The sequence below is a fragment of the Entelurus aequoreus genome, linkage group LG05, assembly GCF_033978785.1.
Source record: "Entelurus aequoreus isolate RoL-2023_Sb linkage group LG05, RoL_Eaeq_v1.1, whole genome shotgun sequence".
NCBI classification, from domain to species: Eukaryota; Metazoa; Chordata; class Actinopteri; order Syngnathiformes; family Syngnathidae; genus Entelurus; species Entelurus aequoreus.
In genome coordinates this window covers 64,834,466-64,850,321 of record NC_084735.1, presented here as the reverse complement: position 1 = coordinate 64,850,321, position 15,856 = coordinate 64,834,466, and the positions used below count along the sequence as shown (strand labels likewise).

At 38.2% G+C, this 15,856-nt stretch overlaps 1 protein-coding gene across 1 annotated transcript; it reads left to right on the top strand.

Moving 5' to 3' along the window:
• Positions 1-358: 358 nt before the first annotated feature.
• On the top strand, positions 359-14,943 carry dlat (dihydrolipoamide S-acetyltransferase (E2 component of pyruvate dehydrogenase complex)). The gene is made up of 14 exons (XM_062048638.1): positions 359-767; positions 3,773-3,874; positions 3,949-4,073; positions 4,172-4,337; positions 6,125-6,251; positions 6,322-6,503; positions 6,568-6,721; positions 6,792-6,859; positions 10,622-10,726; positions 10,926-11,033; positions 11,102-11,220; positions 13,666-13,828; positions 13,896-14,032; positions 14,093-14,943. The coding sequence occupies exons 1-14, from the start codon at positions 519-521 to the stop codon at positions 14,220-14,222; spliced, it is 1,935 nt and encodes a 644-aa protein (XP_061904622.1). The 5' UTR covers positions 359-518; the 3' UTR covers positions 14,223-14,943.
• The last annotated feature ends 913 nt before the right edge of the window (positions 14,944-15,856 follow it).

Sequence of the window (15,856 nt, the reverse complement as noted above, 5' to 3'; positions counted from 1 at the left end):
CTTCGTTCATGATGAGGCGAAACGCCTTCTAAGACAAACCAAACAGTCCAGTTGCGATCGATTGAATGACCTGAGAAAATATTAAGTACATTATTGACGTATAAAAGCGTTCACGGGCCATATCTGGCCCGCGGGCTGAGTTTGACACATTTACTACTGCATGTGACGTCATGTTTTACGCCACTTTGATTTTTTTTATTAGTATCATATAACCTCAAAATACAATGCTCTTGTGATCGATTGAAAGTAAGATATTTTTTTCTAGAATTTCTTTCTCAAGTAAAATACCTGCAACAGTGAACTCGAAATAAAAAAATATTTTGCGTTGCAACAGTTTTACGACACTTCCAGCAGATAGACGGCAGCGTGCGCAAAGAGCCGGAAAGCGGTGTGTTTTGGACAGGAGGAGGTCATCAGAAAGTGAGGCGTGCCTCCTGCAGTTTTGACAGATTTTCTTGATGCAGGTGTAAGATAATTACATTAGTTTTAACTCTGCGTAGTGCTTCGACTGCTCCGATATGCTTCGTTTAATCCTGCGGCTCAGGCCGTTCGCCGGGCTCCCACGTCCCCGTGTCCTCCGGGCCGGGCCTGGTGCTTCTGCCATCGGCTCCCGTTGCCTGTCTGGAACCGGTTGCGCCAGGCGGCTACACCGCGTTGCTGGGTCCAGGGCTGTATGCTTCAGTCACGGGGGAGCTCTGATGCGGTGTCCTCAGCTGGCTGGTAGCTGTCAGGGCAAACGTTTCTACAGCCTGCCGCCGCACCAAAAGGTATCATTGCCCGGCTTCCGGTTGCTATAGCACCCGGTTTATTTGACGTTAGCATGACCTCCGTAGCTAGCAGTACTAGCATGTTACTATATCGTAAAAAATAAACGTATGAAATTAATCTGTTTTGTGTCAGTATACAGAGTTGATAACAAATGTCATGGTTTTCTGCCAATTTAAAGTTTTAAGGTCAGTGTCATTTACTGTATTAAGGTGCTAGCTAATAGTCGGCTTGTTGTATCCAGTTACATGTTAACCTTTTTATGTTCTAGTATTGCGTTAGTCTTAACTAGTGTCTTTGCATATGCTTCAAAATATTTGCTCACTGTGGCTGTAATTGAATCCGTAACACTTACAAATCTTAAACTGTGACATTTACGGGAGACCTATAGCCTCAACATAAGGTTAGAATGTTGACAGTCCAATTTGCAGGTGTTCCTAATGTTTTTCTATTTGTTTGCATCAATATAAAGTAGGGCTGGGCGATACGGCCGAAAACTGTATCAGGATATACGTTTTTTATATTGATCTGTTTTGATTGATTGATTTAATCTTTTATTTGTAGATTGTACAGTACATATTCCGTACAATTGACCACTAAATGGTAACACCCGAATAAGTTTTTCAACTCGTTTAAGTCGGGGTCCACGTAAATCAATTCATGGTACAAATATATACTATCAGCATAATACAGTCATCACACAAGTTAATAATCAGAGTATATACATTGAGTTATTTACATTATTTACAATCCGGGGGTGGGATGTGGAAGGGGGCGGGGGGTAGGTTTGGTTGATATCAGCACTTCAGTCATCAACAATTGCATCATCTGAGAAATGGACATTGATATCAGCATCGATAATTATTGATATTTTTAATGACCTATGGACCAGGAAAAAATATAATAAATGTTAACATTTTTGTTTTAAATACTCTGTTTATAAACCCCTCAGCTATGATTAGGAACACCTGCAGAAAGGAAAGGAAATGTAAACACAACCATGGAAAACAGTCAATGTAAACAAAATTCTAAAATCACTATAAACACTTAATAATAACCTTTTTAAAATTATGTTGCAAAAATGTAAGAAGTGACTAATAAGTAATAAAGTAACCAAATAGTGCATAGTGTACAAATGTAAACATAGAACCCTGAGAAGAGCTATTTTGGCTGGTTTACTTCCAGGAAGTTATGGCTGTATAACATTTAATTTGGTGTGTTATTCTTATGTAATTATGAAAATGAAGTTGTGTTGTGCAGTAATTTATTATTAAAATATTATTGGACCAAATTATTATTTTAAAGTAGCACATGGCACTCAGCAACAAAGGGTTGGAGTTGGGGGTTAAATCACCAAAATGATTCCCGGGCGCGGCGCCGCTGCTGCCCACTGCTCTCCAAGGGGATGGGTCAAATGCAGAGGACAAATTTCACCACATCTAGTGTGTGTGTGACAATCATTGGTACTTTAATCTTTAATCTTTAATCTTAATATGTTACATTTGGTTATTTATTTTATTAATAAAGTCCTGCACTTCAGTTCCTACTTGTTGCCGTACATCCGAATAGGGAACGGACGAGGGTTGAAAACAAAAAAGCGTGACAGAGGACTATGGTCCTAAAAATCCCAAACACTGCAATACTGTCGGGGTGACTTTGCCTGTTTTATTTATTGACAAGTTCTTCGCTCTCTGCAGCACTAATTTTTTGTTTCTTTTTTCACTCCATGCACATAATCAATAGTTAAGTCCTAATCACTCAACAACAGCAATAACTGATTTGGTAGAATACATTTCAACTGCAATAGATAGAAAACAATATAAAGTAAGTATTTTCGTAGATCTTCACAGAGCGTTTGATACGCTAGATCATAAATTATTATTGGAAAAAATGTACAAATATGGAATAAGAGGAGCGGCTCATGAGTGGGTCAAAAGTTACCTGATGGACAGAAAACAGTTAACAATAGGGAATCTGCCTTACATAATATTAGTTGTGGATTGCCACAAGGATCAGTCCTTGAACCAATACGGTTTCTCATGTACGTCAATGATATTACAATGGTTTCCAAACTGTATAAGTGCATTTCATCTGCGGAAGACACAATCTTCTTTTAATCAGGACAAAATATTACAGATGTGTTAGAGGTGGTTGAAAATTAATTAATCAAGATTAAAAGATGGTTTGATGTAAATATATAATCTTTGAATACTAGTATAAAGGAAATGTATGATTTTTTGCAGTAGTAGGAAAAGTGTGGATGGCTCATTGTATGTCGAAGGAGTTAAGATTCAAAGAACAAAAGAGATCAAGTTCTTGGGTGTTATGATTGATGAACATTTGTCATGCAAATCACATATAAATGTTGCAAAGGCTAAAGTATCTAAAACTATTGCTATTTTACACAAAGTGAAGGAATTGCTAAATCAAAAATCATTGTATATTTCGTATAATTCACTGATTGTTCCATATCTAACATACTGTATTGAAGTGTGGGGTAGTGCCTGTAAAACATAGTTAAATTTATTACAATTTCATGAACTGGCAGAGTATAATATCCTGAATATCATATACAAAGCACATGCAACAATTCTACCAAACAACATTCAAAACCGATCTGTAAAAAGAGAAAGTAATTATAATCTGAAAGGAACTGAGATCTTTACTAAATCTAGATTTAGAACAGTGACAATGGAAAGAAGTATTTCAATCAGGTGTTTTGCAAAGTTACCAGACCTCGAGTGCCTTTGTTCATGCAACCAAACCAATTATGTGTCTATCACGCTATATACTGTATTGATATCGTTTTATCGGCCCAGGCTTAGTATAAAGCCTTACATTTTTATATTGTGTCAAACAGCTTTGACCGGTCCTCTTCCTGTCTCTCTCGCTATTAAATAGGTTCTAGGTAATCAAAGTTAATAACTGACCTTGGAAGCAACTGTTGTTATGAACTGGAAGTACATGCTATGGATGATGATGTGCCGCTGTCCATTATAATAAACAGGTGGAGCTGCCTGCACTATCACCCACTATGCAGACTGGAACTATCGCTCGGTGGGAAAAGAAGGAGGGAGACAAAATCGGCGAGGGTGACCTTATTGCTGAGGTTCAAGAATGTTTATTTAATGTTTGTGTTTCTGGGAAGAAAGTATTGTTGTGAAACACTGTCATTTATTGTAGGTAGAGACTGACAAGGCCACAGTGGGTTTTGAGATGCTGGAGGAGTGCTATTTAGCCAAAATCCTTGTCCCTGAAGGGACCAGAGATGTGAACATTGGATCAGTAATTTGCATCACTGTTGATAGGTAAACAAGACTGCCAATATTTAGCCTTGTCAAGTCTTTTGTTTACTTTGTCTGTTTTTGTTATCTGCTAAAATGTTTTTTAATAATCTGTTTTGCAGCCCAGACCTCATTCCAGCTTTTAAGGACATTACATTGGACTCCCTTTCTTCAGCTGTGGCAGCTGCTCCATCAACCGCTTCCTCTCCTCCTCCTGCTCCTACAGCTGCAGCGGCCGCTTCTGCACCTCCCGCAGCCCCAGGCAGCTCCTACCCAACACACCTGAAGGTGGGCATAGCCTTTTAAAGTAACGCTAAGTGTGATTAGCATGCAGCAGCAGTTTATTTTGTTTCCAAATGGTAATATAGCTGTAAAGTAGTGAAACAAACATGTAAAAGATTGGCCTGGAAATGATGATGCATACAAATCAAATCAAATCAACTTTATTTATAAAGCACATTTAAAATTTACCACATGGGTAGCCAAAGTGCTGTACAATGAGCAGGTTAAAAGATAATATGAGAACCGAGCAAACACAACACAACACAAACAGAGCACGATAAAAAATAAATAACTAAAATCAATAGAACATAAAAACAGGTTCCCAGCAGGATGGATATCACTCAGTGTTAAAAGCCATGGAATAAAAGTATGTTTTTAACAGAGATTTAAAAACAGGAATAGAGGAGGCCTGTCCAACACTTAGAGGTAGGTCGTTCCAGAGCTTTTACATTTTACAATACAAATACAAATACATAATTTAAAAAAAATGTATATTTTATTTAATATATAAACATTCCTCTAACCCTGGATGTATTGTGCATGTATTTAGTAGAGCCTAAGTATGAAAATATAGAGTTGTATTATTGTAGTTATATAATGTGAAAAGGGGTTAGTGCGTCTGCCTCACAATACAAAGGTCCTGAGTAGTCGTGAGTTCAATCCTGGCCTCGGGATCTTTCTGTGTGGAGTTTGCATGTTCTCCCCGTGACTGCGTGGGTTCCCTCCGGGTACTCTGGCTTCCTCCCACCTCCAAAGACATGCACCTGGGGATAGGTTGATTGGCAACACTAAATTGGCCCTAGTGTATGAATGTGAGTGTGAATGTTGTCTGTCTATCTGTGTTGGCCCTGCGATGAGGTGGCGACTTGTCCAGGGTGTACCCCGCCTTCCGCCCGATTGTAGCTGAGATAGGCTCCAGCGCCCCCTGCGACCCCCGAAGGGAATAAGCGGTAGAAAATGGATGGATGGATGGATAATGTGAAAAAGCGCTGGATACATTTCCCACATTCCCATCACTGCAGTTTACAGTGTTGTGCTTTTTTAAAATTTAGTGTGGTATATTTGACCATTTTAGGATTTTAGATTCGGCGGATGAATAGGGTAGCTAGAACTTAGTTTAATTAATTGTCTGTGCACACACACACTATTAATTTAATTAAAATAATAATGTAATGGAAAATTCCCTTAATATTTGATAATAATTTAATATGATAACAATAATGATAATGATCAAATTTAAAATAACAATGCATTTTTATTATTTTATAATTGTATAGTAATAATTCAATTAGCATATTATATTTTTAATGGTAAATAATATACAGTTGAATATTGTATTTATAAACTCATGTTACATATTTTGCTAATGCAAACTATTGGTATTATTTCAAAAGTGGAACCTCCTGAAGTTGAATAAAACAATGTCCAATTTGTTTGAATTTGGACACATTTATTGTTGAAAATAATGAGAGTGAAAATAATCTGTTTTGGGGTCAAACTGACACCAACATGTAAACTTCAATGACTGCACAGCATTACCATCATCTTATAAGTTTAAGAATAAGTTAACCACTGTTCCATTTAGGCTTAAAACAAGCTGCATTTGTATTCATTATTTGTTATTAGTCATTATTTGTTATATTAGTGTAACTTCCAGTGGTTATTGTTTTCTTAACATGCTTGTTGGTTTATTGTGCAAATTGTACACAATAAACCTTTGACGGCAGTTTTTGAAATGCGGACGGCTATGCTAAAAAAATCTTACATTTGTTCTAAAAGTGTGTGTGTTGCAGATCACACTTCCTGCTCTCTCTCCCACCATGACGATGGGCACAGTGCAGCGCTGGGAAAAGAAGGTGGGAGAGAAGCTCAACGAGGGAGATCTGCTGGCCGAGATTGAGACGGACAAGGCAACAATTGGTAAGCTTGTTTGCATCAACCCCTACTGCCCTAATTTGTGCTCACTGATTCTCCATGTGATCACTTCTAGGCTTTGAGGTCCAGGAGGAGGGATATCTGGCTAAAATCATGGTGACAGAGGGCACACGCGATGTCCCGTTAGGAATGCCACTCTGCATCATTGTAGAGAAGGAGAGTGACATTGCTGCCTTCAAGGACTATGTGGAAACGGGCGTGGCAGATGTGTCAACACCTCCACCTGCTCCAGCACCAGTAAGACACATACATCTCTGTTCTGATAGTTCTGCCAATGTAACCCACTGTTATCTTCTTCCAGGCAGCAGCACCTGTGGCTGCAGCACCTATTCCTGTTTCCACACCTGCTGCAGCGCCGCCTGCAGCCATAGGGCCCAGGAAAGGACGTGTTTTCGCTAGCCCACTGGCAAAGAAACTAGCAGCAGAGAAAGGCTTTGACTTGGCACAGATCAGCGGTGAGTCATCAAGAAGAATGTGACCTACAAGTTAAACAATGGTTAATTTCATGTCCACATTATTGCTCAGGTTCTGGCCCTGATGGACGCATTACCAGGAAAGACATTGAGACTTTTGTCCCTCCAAAGACCGCACCAGTAAGTTTTACTTCGGCTCTATTTTTATGTTACTTTCGGCTATATATTATATAAGTCAAACTATATTTGTATCGCACCTCTTATACATAAAAGCAACACAATACATGTCAATAATAAATAGTAATAACACAGGCCAAAAAGACATAATTATTAAAATAAGGCTGCAACGATTTATCTATTAAATCTATTAATTTGATAAGAAAAAAACAAGTTATTCATTTATTTTTATTGTACATTTTATGCAAAAGTGTAATGTCAATGTTGATATACATTTATTAAAGAAATTAAGTTCATGACAAGCAGAAAAATCTTTGTTTATTACAACTATTTTCCCTAAAATACACGTTGAGGCTATAAAGTGTGTTTTATCCGATTGTCCATCCATCCATCCACTTTCTACCGCTTGTCCTTTTCGGGTTCGCGAGGGGTGCTGGGGCCTACTGTATGCTTATATATGTATATATATGCATAGGGATGTATGTATGTATGTATATATATATATATATATATATATATATATATACATATATATATATATATATATATATATATATATATATATATATATATATATATATATATATATATATAAGATGGTGCTGCCCCCCGCAACCCCAAAAGGGACAAGCGGTAGAAAATGGATGGATGGATATATATATATATATATATATATATATATATATATATATATATATATATATATATATATATTATATATTTTTATATTATATATGCTTATGGCTTTCCATCGATTACGATGATGACGTTGCTCCAGTAATGTGTTATTGAGGGGGGTTTCGTATAAGCCATTTCATGTGGCTGTGCAGGCCAATGCGCGACCCGCAAGGCTTGCCACATGTGGGGCAAATTTAGTCCACGCTTGAGAGGGGGGCCCCTACAGCGCGCTGATGTCTCTGTATACGTTGATGTTTTCTCCTCTCAGTGGTCTGCTCCTGGAGATGAGCAATGCCGGCATGACTGCAGTTGCGCCAGGTGTGGCGATCAGCAGCCGAGACTTCCAGTGCGGAAGGCTGGATAGCACAGCGCTCACGAGGGTTTTTATGTGGTCCTTGTAGCGTTTCCGCTGACCCCCAAAAGACCTACATGCTGTTTAGCCTGAGGCCGCAAGGCACACAGTTACCGGGTACTGCCACGAGGAGGCACAGCAAAGGTCTTGGTGATGGAGAGGCTATGTACTGGCGAGAAGAGACTTACACACTCTGCTTTTCCATCGCTTGGTTCTTGATCAGCTAGCCAGCGGCAGTTCCTGGAAGCGATAGGCTGGTACTATACTCTTGTTTGAAAAATACCGGTTCCCCCTCCTTTTTTTTTTTACTGGCATGACGGCGCGCCATCATCATGTCGTGACATTGCTGTTTTTACGAGCAGAGGACCATGTTCAGCAACGCACAATCACGGAGTATTTACAAGCAGACACGGTGTGTAGACAGAAAAGGGAGAATGGACACATTTTGGCTTAAAAACTAATGATAAAGGTGAAGTTATAACACTGAAACGCCACTCAGCAAGCGGTCCTTTAAAACATGGCTAGCTAGCTAGCGGCCAACGTCCATCCGCAGTCGGCAGTGTTTTAACTGCTTCTAAATCACTAACAATAATATAATTTTATAGTAATAATTCAATTAGCGTATTATGTTTTAAATGGTAAATAATATACAGTTGAATATTGTACTTTTAACCTCATGTTAATAAAGTGAGTTTCTTACAAGTATCATCCCTGCAGGATGAGGAATAGCTAAACATACTTCACTACACACCGTAGGAGGATAAAATAGCTGACCGGCGTCACCACTAACAAAAGAAAGTGCTCCTCAATGTAAACAAATGCCATGGGTGGATCTACACCTGACAGCCACTGTAATGATACCAAGTACAATTGCAGATCTAGTCTATACTACAATGATTACATCGATATTATCGTCACAAAATGTTTTTTCCTATTTTTAAAATTCATATTTTGTTTATAAACTCAGGAACTACATTCCTGGACACATGAAGACTTTGAATATGACCAATGTATGATCCTGTAACTACTTGGCATTGGATCGATACCTAAATTTGTGGTATCATCCAAAACTAATGTAAAGTATCAAACAACAAAAGAATAAGTGATTATTACACTTTAACAGAAGTGTAGATAGAACATGTTGAAAGAGGAAGTAAGCAGACATTAACAGTAAATGAACAAGTAGATTTACCTAAGTTTAAAGCAAAGGTGGTAATACTAATCGCCACATTTGGCGAGGCGTGTTTCAAAGCAACAATTGAAGCGCATTGCTTCCTTGTTTAAAGCGTCACCGTTATCGTTAGTTTTGAAGCCCAAATACTTTCATATTGCGCTTCACACACACTCTTTATTAACCAGTAGAATTGACGTTTTTTGCCATTCCTCCTCTCCAAGATGTTAATGCTTGTATGTGTGTGCGTTTTGACACTCTCATTAAAGGCACTCATTTAAATAGGGCTTATGTGATGCAGTCATTAGACTCGGTTACAAATGCGACAATGGGAAAGTCAAAGGAACTCAGCACAGATCTGAAAAAACTAATCATTGCCTTGAACAAGTCAGGAAAGTCACTTGGAGCAATTTCAAAGCAGCTTAAGTTCCCAAGAGCAACTGTGCAGACAATTGTTCGTAAGTATAAAGTGCATGGCACAGTTTTGTCACTGCCACGATCAGGAAGAAAACGCGAGCCATCACCTGCTGCTGGGAGAAAATTGGTCAGGATGATCGAGAGTCAACCGAGAACCACTAAAAAGCAGGTCTGCAATGAATTGGAAGCTGCTGGAACACAGGTGTCAGTGTCCACAGTCAAGCGTGTTTTGCTCCAGAAGCGACACCTCAAGGCTCGTCTAAAGTTTGCTTCTGATCACATGGACAAAGATAAGACCTTCTGGAGGAAGGTTCTGTGGTCAGATGAAACAAAAATTTAGCTATTTGGCCACAATACCCAGCAATATGTTTGGAGGAGAAAAGGTGAGGCCTTTAATCCCAGGAACACAATTCCTACCGTCCAGCGATGGTAGTATTAGGCTCTGTGCCTGTTTTGCTGCCAATGGAACTGGTGCTTTAAGGAAAAAGGAGGATTACCTCCAAATTCTTCTGGACAACCTAAAATCATCAGCCCGGAGGTTGGGTCTTGGGCGCAGCTGGGTGTTCCAACAGGACAATGACCCCAAACACATGTCAAAAGTGGTAAAGGAATTGCTAAATCAGGCTAGAATTAAGGTTTTAGAATGGCCTTCCCAAAGTCCTGACTTAAACCCCATTGAGCGTTTTGTTGTCTTTGGAATCCTAAAAAACACGTGTTGTCTCTCATAAGGATTGTGAATGATAAATAAAATTAGAAAAATGTGCAGTTCCCCTTTAATTCTTTACTGATGTATGAAAACGTATTTTATTTTGAATACTGTTGAATTTTGTAAAAAAAAAAAAAAAAGGAAGTTATTTTTATTTGTTATGTTGTATATATTTTTTTATTACTAAAATAAAACGTTTTTAAAAAAAAACATTTTATTGAATCTTTTTTTCTTACGATCAATAGTACAACTGAGTTAAAAAGACAAAAACAGCTTGACAAATAAGGTTATAGTATCCCTCCCATCCACTATTTAATATTGTGCATGTGGTGCTGCTGACCTAAACAAATAGTGTTTTAGTACCACTTGATATTTTTCAAAGTGTTCATATTTAGCACATCTTGGTGCCATACATCCCCCTGAGTTTTGATCTTTTGACAGGCTGCTCCCACTCCAACTGTAGCTCCAGCTGCTCCTGCACCTGCAGCAGCCCCTGCCGCAGCAGCCGGGACCTTCACAGACATACCTATTAGCAATATCCGCAAGGTGAGCACAAACTAACACAGCTGACACATGCCAGCTCACTACTGTAGTTCAGTGTTTGTGACCGCAGCACGTTTAGATGAAGCCTGTGGGTTATTCACAGCCTCTGGTTTTCATGCTTTTCGTGAGCTTTTATTACAAACTTGTCAAAATAAACTTCGGGAATTTTGTATGAAAACTGGAGTTTGTGTTGCCTGTGCAGGTCATCGCTCAGAGACTGATGCAATCCAAGCAAACTATCCCCCACTATTACCTGTCTGTAGATGTCGCCATGGACCAAGTGATGGAGCTTAGAAAAGAACTCAACGAGGTTTGTTTGGTTTGTTTGTTGCTGAAATCAAATGAATGTCAGTCAATCTTTTCACTCGACCGTTACAGGAGGTGAAAGTCCGCAGTCTCAAGCTAAGTGTCAATGACTTCATCATAAAAGCCAGCGCTCTGGCCTGCCTCAAGGTTCCAGAGTGTAACTCCTCCTGGATGGACACTGTCATCCGCCAGTGAGTATCATTCACAACCGAGACTTCAACAAACATAGGAAACATAATGAACATTATAAATTAAATCCTGTTTCATCCAATGAAACAAAATCCAATTAGATCCTACATACAGTATGCATATAAAGTACAATTTCAAATGCTCCCATTCCACATAATAGCTTTCAAATCCTCCAAATACATGTTCAACACATATATCTTTTTTGCGAGCATATGATTTCTTGGAAATTTTTCAACTATGTTTTAAAAAATCTTTGAAAATCTGTACCTTATTCCATATACACTGCTTAAAAAGTGTATACCACCCCCCAATATTATATAATGTGTATATGCCACAGCTGCTCTAAATGAACATCCATCCATCCATCCATCCATTTCTACCGCTTGTCCCTCTCGGGGTCGCGATATCTCAGCTGCATAGCATTGGTAATTTCTAAAATGTCTTAAAATATTTTTGTAATTGTTATTACATCAAGTTTTTTTTAATCAAAGTTGTATTCAATGCCAAAATATAATTATTCTGGTTATCCATTAATTTGCAAATGTACTTGTTTACAAAACAGTGAAAAAACAGTGAAGCAAATTATTTCGTGATTCATTTCTTGATCAAATGAGTTATTGTATTGGACTTTCTGAACAAATCATTTTAATTTCAAGCAGTTATCAAGGCTAAAAGAGGCTATACAAAATATGAATTGTGAAAAAATGACTAGTTCCCGTTTGACAAATAAATAACTGTTTTTGAAAGATTTCTAAATTATTTATTTTCTCTTTATGACAAGTGCTCTTTATGACAAGTGGTTTAATACACTTTGGGCCTGGTATGCAAAATTTTTGTGTGGAATAAAACACGGGCAAACTTAATAGCACACGCAAAGCTGATCTACTAAACGTGTGCAAAGTGGTTTGCGTCTGTTAAGTAAGCAGAATATAATGTTTTGCATCTCTTTCATCATCAGTATGCAAAATATATGCTGATATTCAAAACGCCCCACAATACTGGAAGGAGAAGATCCAAATATAATTATTTAGAATGTGCAATGTAATTTATTAACACTCCTCACCATTTTGCGAGCACTATTTAGCGTTTTATTTAGCACATATCAGAAGGACGTGCAAACTGACGGTTTCAAACACGACTGCAGGATCGGTGCTTGGGCTGCACAGACAGTTGATGGACAGACGAGAATCCTCCGTACGTGTGTCTCAACATTTTGGGCGGTCAAAAATAAAAAAATATCAGACCTATCGTTTATTTAGCAACATCATTTTGGAATTTTACAGTTGCTCAAGGACTTTATGGGGCTGATTAAAACAATATCAATTGATGCCTTTTGGTGTCATTTAACATTTTTAATGATTTTGTTTTTTTCACAAAAAATATGTTTTATTAAAATATTTCTTATATGAAAAAAGCTTCTTTAGGAATGTATTTTTTGCGTCTTGAGCGGAGTAAGTGCAGCCTCTCACAATGAGCGCACCTTCAGCGGTAAAAAAAAAAAAAAGTGGTTTCATTGTAGATGCACTGTTAGACTGCTTCTAAAATACCCATAAAAAAGTAGCATATGTCTCCTGCCTGTTTGAAAACATAGCAAAACGCCACAGGTAGGAGCATGATAACATGCATTAAATGAGAATGTCCCCATGGTGATTACTTGCAAAATCCTCTTTTAAAAAAAGCGGTCTGAACCACTTTTCAATAGTACATGCAGTGTTAGTAGCTCGCATTAATAGTACACACTATTTTAAATATTGCACACACGGTTTACTGCGTGGTATTTGGATCTTACTAAGGCCTATGTATATGTTTTATATACGTTTTGTTTATTATGGTTTAGTTTATTTTGTTTTTTATTAATATCCTCACAAATTCATGTAATGAAATAATGAATGAATAACTTTTTTCTTGGTTTGTTTTATGCAATGAAAAAAAAGAAAATATTTAGCTATGATAAAATATGTATATATTATAATAATGAAAATTAATGTTTTCCTCTAAATTCAATTAAATAAAAAATGTATAAACAATTATCCAGGTATTACAATCTATGTTGAAAGAGCAGAGCATAAAGAAGACAACATTGATGCTTGTGCATGTAGTAGCACAGTTGTGTCAGTGGGCGGTGCTCACCTCCGATTCTATTTTCATATACATTTGGGTAAATTTTTTTGCGATGGTCTGTCATAACATCTTAGCATTCTATCAGACATTATTGTGAGTTTTTGTATTGTTGTTGCTGAAAAAAGGGACCCAATCACACATACTGTGTAGCAGATTTTTACAGATATATGTGTATGTAATTTTATACAAACATACACACCAGCCCCCAGACACATTTTTTTCTCTCAATGTGGCCCCCGAATCAAAATAATTGCCCAGTTACAGTATAGCATGTCCTGTTATCGTTGTGTCCTCATGATTATGGGAGTGTGTTTTTTCTATTCCAGGAACCATGTGGTGGACGTGAGTGTGGCAGTGAGCACCGCCAATGGCCTCATCACGCCCATTGTGTTTAACGCCCACACCAAGGGCCTGGCAGCTATCAGCGTCGACGTGTCTACCCTCGCCGCCAAAGCGCGGGACGGCAAACTACAGCCGCATGAATTTCAGGTAGAATCCTGCTTGTAGAAATCCATCATTAGGGACAGTCTACTTGAATTAAATGATTTGCTGCCAGGGAGGTACCTTCACCATTTCAAACCTGGGGATGTTTGGCGTCAAGAACTTCTCCGCCATCATCAACCCGCCTCAGTCCTGCATCCTCGCTGTGGGTGGCTCTGAAAAACGCCTAATGCCTGCCGACAACGAGAGAGGGTAGGTGACAAGATTGCACGGCGGCGTCTGTGTAACACTCAAGGTTTTCTCCTATTTCAGCTTCGACGTTGCCAGCATAATGTCAGTGACGTTGAGCTGCGACCACCGGGTGGTAGACGGCGCCGTGGGCGCCCAGTGGCTCGCTGAATTCCGCAAGTTCCTGGAGAAGCCCGTCACCATGCTCTTGTGAGCGGACTGCAAACTGCAACCACAGAGGTGATCTGATTGGATCCTCCTGATCCACCAGCAGGTCACCCCCTCTGTTACCCTGAACACAGGGCAACAGAGGGGCATGCAAGGGGGAGGTAGGGGCAGCCCTCCACTTTTCTGTCTGTTTCACTTTCTCTCTCCCGCTCTCTAATTCTATTTATTAAAACTCCAGAACAGAAGAATTATACCAACGAACAGACTGGCCTCTAAAAAAAAGATGTGGAAATGTTACACAGATCAGATTTAAACGTTGTGTGTGTCTGTTATATAAAGGCAAACAGGAAGTGAAGGTGGTTGTGTGTGACTTGCTTGCACACTACATGATGGAGACAAGTGTTAAGATAGACACACATTGTGTCTCCAGCATTGTGCTGTGATTGACAAATGGAGGAATGATATTACTCTCCTCAAATCCAATTTATTATAACTGTGCAGCCCCCGACCTTTAGAAAGTACTGAACATGTTTGCCAATCCTTTTCTGCTCCATGTTCACTTTGTAGTCTTGCAGTCCAATAACAATCTGTCCTTCACACAGCTCAAACGCACAAAGCTGCCGCTGGATGTTTCTTTTAAATAAACTAAAGAAGAAGAAGTCAACCGTGTGCCAAGGACTTTTTTGAGTGGGGGAGGTTGTGGTGAAGTAAAACCAAACTAAGTTATTAAAAATTGTTCTTCAAAGTCAAATGTGTACTGTTTAAACGTGCGTTATGGGACATCATGGAGGTGCTGATGAATACATCTAAGTTAAGCAAAATATTTACACCTAATTAGACATTTTACTACTTGTATATTTGCATCAGTGACATAGTGAGGAGCAACATATTATTAAAATAAAAAATACTGGACGAAAATATAATTTAAGGGAGATAAATGTTGACCAAAATAATTTCATGGGCTAAATTAACAACCAGAACTTCATTCTTGTCTCATGAGTTGTAGCAGTGCAGGAATATTACTTAAATATTACTTCAACCCATGTATATTACTTCAACCGATGCAAAGTTTGCTTTGGAAATCCAATGGTTTTATGTATATTTTTAACGATGAACGCTGGTCTAGGAGTGTTTGCTTTTTTTTTGCCTGACTGTGGTTTGACTTTTGCTGAAAATAATTTTGCTGAGCTGTTAGTCGTTGCTCCTTGCGTTACAGAAGTGGGGTATTTCAAGCTCAAAAGATGATATTGATTATGGTAGTTTTACATTTATTCATCTACTTAACATTGTTAATAATTTGACAGTAGATCCAAAGTTGTCCAACCTGTTTAACACACAAGTTAATTTTAAAACTTCTAAGGATGTTGAAAAGATTTTCAGCAAATTACTAAAAACAGCAGAACACCCCCATTTAGAGGCTAGCAAATACTAAAAAACATGCTTTTGTCTTGAAATTTGTATTTTAGAAAAAAAATATTTTTTTGTTGTTGAAAAAAAAAAAAATCTTGAATCTTTAAAATGTATTTGAAAAAAAGTGAGTAAATCCTGAATATATTTTCCTCCAAAAATGTTTTTAATAGGATGTTTTAATATAAGCAACATGTTTTGAGTATAAAAATGGATGTGTTTATGGTTTGTCAAGTATTGCAATAGTACTAGAATGATGTCAAGAATGTTAGA